Below are 2,537 nucleotides of genomic sequence, written 5' to 3' on the forward strand. Positions count from 1 at the left end.
GCAGAAGGTCTCCACATCCCCGTTCCCTATTGCAGGGCCCACCATTGTAACTGTTTTCCCTTCCCCTTTGTCTTGTTGTTTTAAGTTACCGGCCTGAAGGTCGCGTCACACAGGACAGTTACACGTGCCAGTCTTGTTGTTTCAGTTACCGACCTGCGGGTCATGTCACAAAGGACAGTACACGTAACATTTATCAGCTGAACCATTGAAGAATGAGCATTACTTTAAACAGGCTGCAAAACCTGTTATGGAAATAAAGTTTGCTGAGTTTCGTTGCTACATTGCACAATACCAGTGAGTGGAATTTCCTTGCAATCCCGGGGGTAATGCAACCATAATAGGCAAGTGGCAAGAAGTCCAGCTGCTATATATTTTTTACAAATGTCTTGCCTCAGTATCCTCGCGGTTGCAAGGTATTCACTTGTACTGTGCTGAAGTGCAACAGCAAAACTTAGCAAAGTTTGGTCAAATGACAGCTGTTGCAGCCAACGTTGCTATGAAGCCCCAGCCTTACAGTTGGACTGAATCTTCCAAAGCAATATAAGGTAAGACAAGCCATCCTCCTGCATGGACACTGGACCAATTCCCACAAATACGAAGCACTCATCTCTAGTAATTTGAAGAAAGATTAGAGTATTAATAGTATTATATTATTATATGTTCCGCCTTCAATGTCACCATGAAGATGTTTAAAATTGTCTTACAAAACTGAGAATTTTGAATGTAGATTTATATATACAAATACTTCAAAACCAATAATATATAAATGTTATGTCTCCTTGAAGATGAAATGAGTGACTGTCCGAATGGAAGCTCCAAGTATGAATTCCACATTACCACCTTTTCAATGTCTTTATGGAGCCAACTTCAGCTATTTTTTGGAATTTTAATCATTTATTTAATTACTCTCATTGGCAACTTGACAATCGTTCTTCTTGTTTCTTTGGTACCAAATTTACACACCCCAATGTATTTCTTCTTGAGTAACCTTGCCGTTGTAGATGTCACATCCACTTCTGCTTCTATCCCTCAACTACTTTTTATCACCTGGACTCAGGATCACAGGATCTCTTTTAGTTGCTGTATGACCCAGTTATTTTTCTTCCTTTTATGTGCTAATGGTGAAATTTTCATGCTGACATCGATGGCCTTTGATCGCTATGTGGCGATATGTAAGCCCTTACAATATTTGTTAATAATGAAAAAGAATGTGTATATTGGCATGGCCATTTCCTGTTGGCTACTTGGTCTTTTAAATTCTTCTTTACATACATTACTTACATCCTTTTTGCATTTCTGTTATTCCAATATAATAAATAATTTATATTGTGATCTAAATTCATTAGTTGATCTTTCCACCACTGACACCGTCAGTCGTAAACTCTTCATATTCTTTGAAATTTGTATTATTGGCTTTGTGCCATTTGCGCTCACTGTTATCTCATATGTCTTTATCTTTTCTGCCATCTTGAAGATCCATTCCTCAGCGGGACGTATGAAAGCTTTCTCCAGCTGCACCTCCCACCTCATCACAGTTATATTATTCTATGGGCCAGGTACCTTCTTGTACATGAAAACTGACTCAGAAGATTCAAAGGATCAGGACTTGCTGCTATCAATGCTCTACATGATTGTGGTCCCAATGTTAAATCCTCTGGTCTACAGTCTGAGAAATAAAGAGGTTTGGGGGGCTATTGTAAAGTTAATAAATATAATAATCATTAGGGGATTTTCCAGAAATAAGTTTCTTTAGCCTGTTAGCTTGCACTTGGTTAATAAAATGAAAAGAGTTGTTCCTTCATTGTAGTGGTCACATGTAGTGATGGGCGAGCACTAAAATGCTCAGGTGCTCGTTGCTCGGGTCAAGCAAATTGGAATACTCGGGTACCCGGACAGAACAACGAGCCCAATGTAAATCATTGGGAGACTCGAGCATTTTTACCGCGATCCCCCCCGGGGGTCCTTTTAAGGTCTAAAAAGGTCTGAAGATGATGGAAACACTGCTCAAATGACACGGGGACATCACAGGGATCGCCACTGGAAGCATTCCTGACTCCAAGTTCACAGCTTTAAACAAAGTTTTCAGAGTTTCATGCCATTTTTACCGGTGCACCAAAAAACATACCAAATGGAAACCAAAATGGATTTTGCAGGGAAATATGTTAAGGTACATTCTTTCCAGGTTAATGACTTGTATATAAGGCAAAATAAATAACCCCAGACCAAAATGTTCCTCCCCCACTTGGGCTATGTTCAGGCGCAGCGTTTTTTAAGCGTTTTTCAACTTTTTTTTATAGCCTATGCAGTGAGTGGATGGGCTGCCAAGGATTACAACGCACCCCAATACCCCTTTCACAAGAGGTACAGAAGGGCCTCCTGAAAAAATGTTGCATTGAATGCAAGGCCTGCTCTGCTATCAAGTCATATGCACCAGCAGGGGTAACAAACTACCAGCCTCACCACCACCAGCATGATCAGGACCATGGCAGCAAAGCATTTGACTTTGTGGGCCGAACAAAAGGGTCCACGAACAGTGT

The 2,537-nt window shown here is 40.5% G+C and overlaps 1 protein-coding gene across 1 annotated transcript; it reads left to right on the forward strand.

Moving 5' to 3' along the window:
• The first annotated feature begins 790 nt into the window (after positions 1-790).
• LOC141060832 (olfactory receptor 5B12-like) lies at positions 791-1,753 on the forward strand. Its single transcript, XM_073557209.1, has one exon. It carries the CDS (start codon positions 791-793, stop codon positions 1,751-1,753), a length of 963 nt encoding a protein of 320 aa, XP_073413310.1.
• Positions 1,754-2,537: the final 784 nt, after the last annotated feature.

The sequence above is a fragment of the Dendrobates tinctorius genome, unplaced genomic scaffold (genome assembly GCF_039654945.1).
Source record: "Dendrobates tinctorius isolate UK_male_01 unplaced genomic scaffold, ASM3965494v1 ptg000245l, whole genome shotgun sequence".
In the NCBI taxonomy this organism is placed as follows: domain Eukaryota; kingdom Metazoa; phylum Chordata; class Amphibia; order Anura; family Dendrobatidae; genus Dendrobates; species Dendrobates tinctorius.

Excerpts from the sequence above, each read along its gene's own strand:
- LOC141060832 (XM_073557209.1), top strand. The coding sequence starts at position 791 with ATGAGTGACTGTCCGAATGGAAGCTCCAAGTATGAATTCCACATTACC.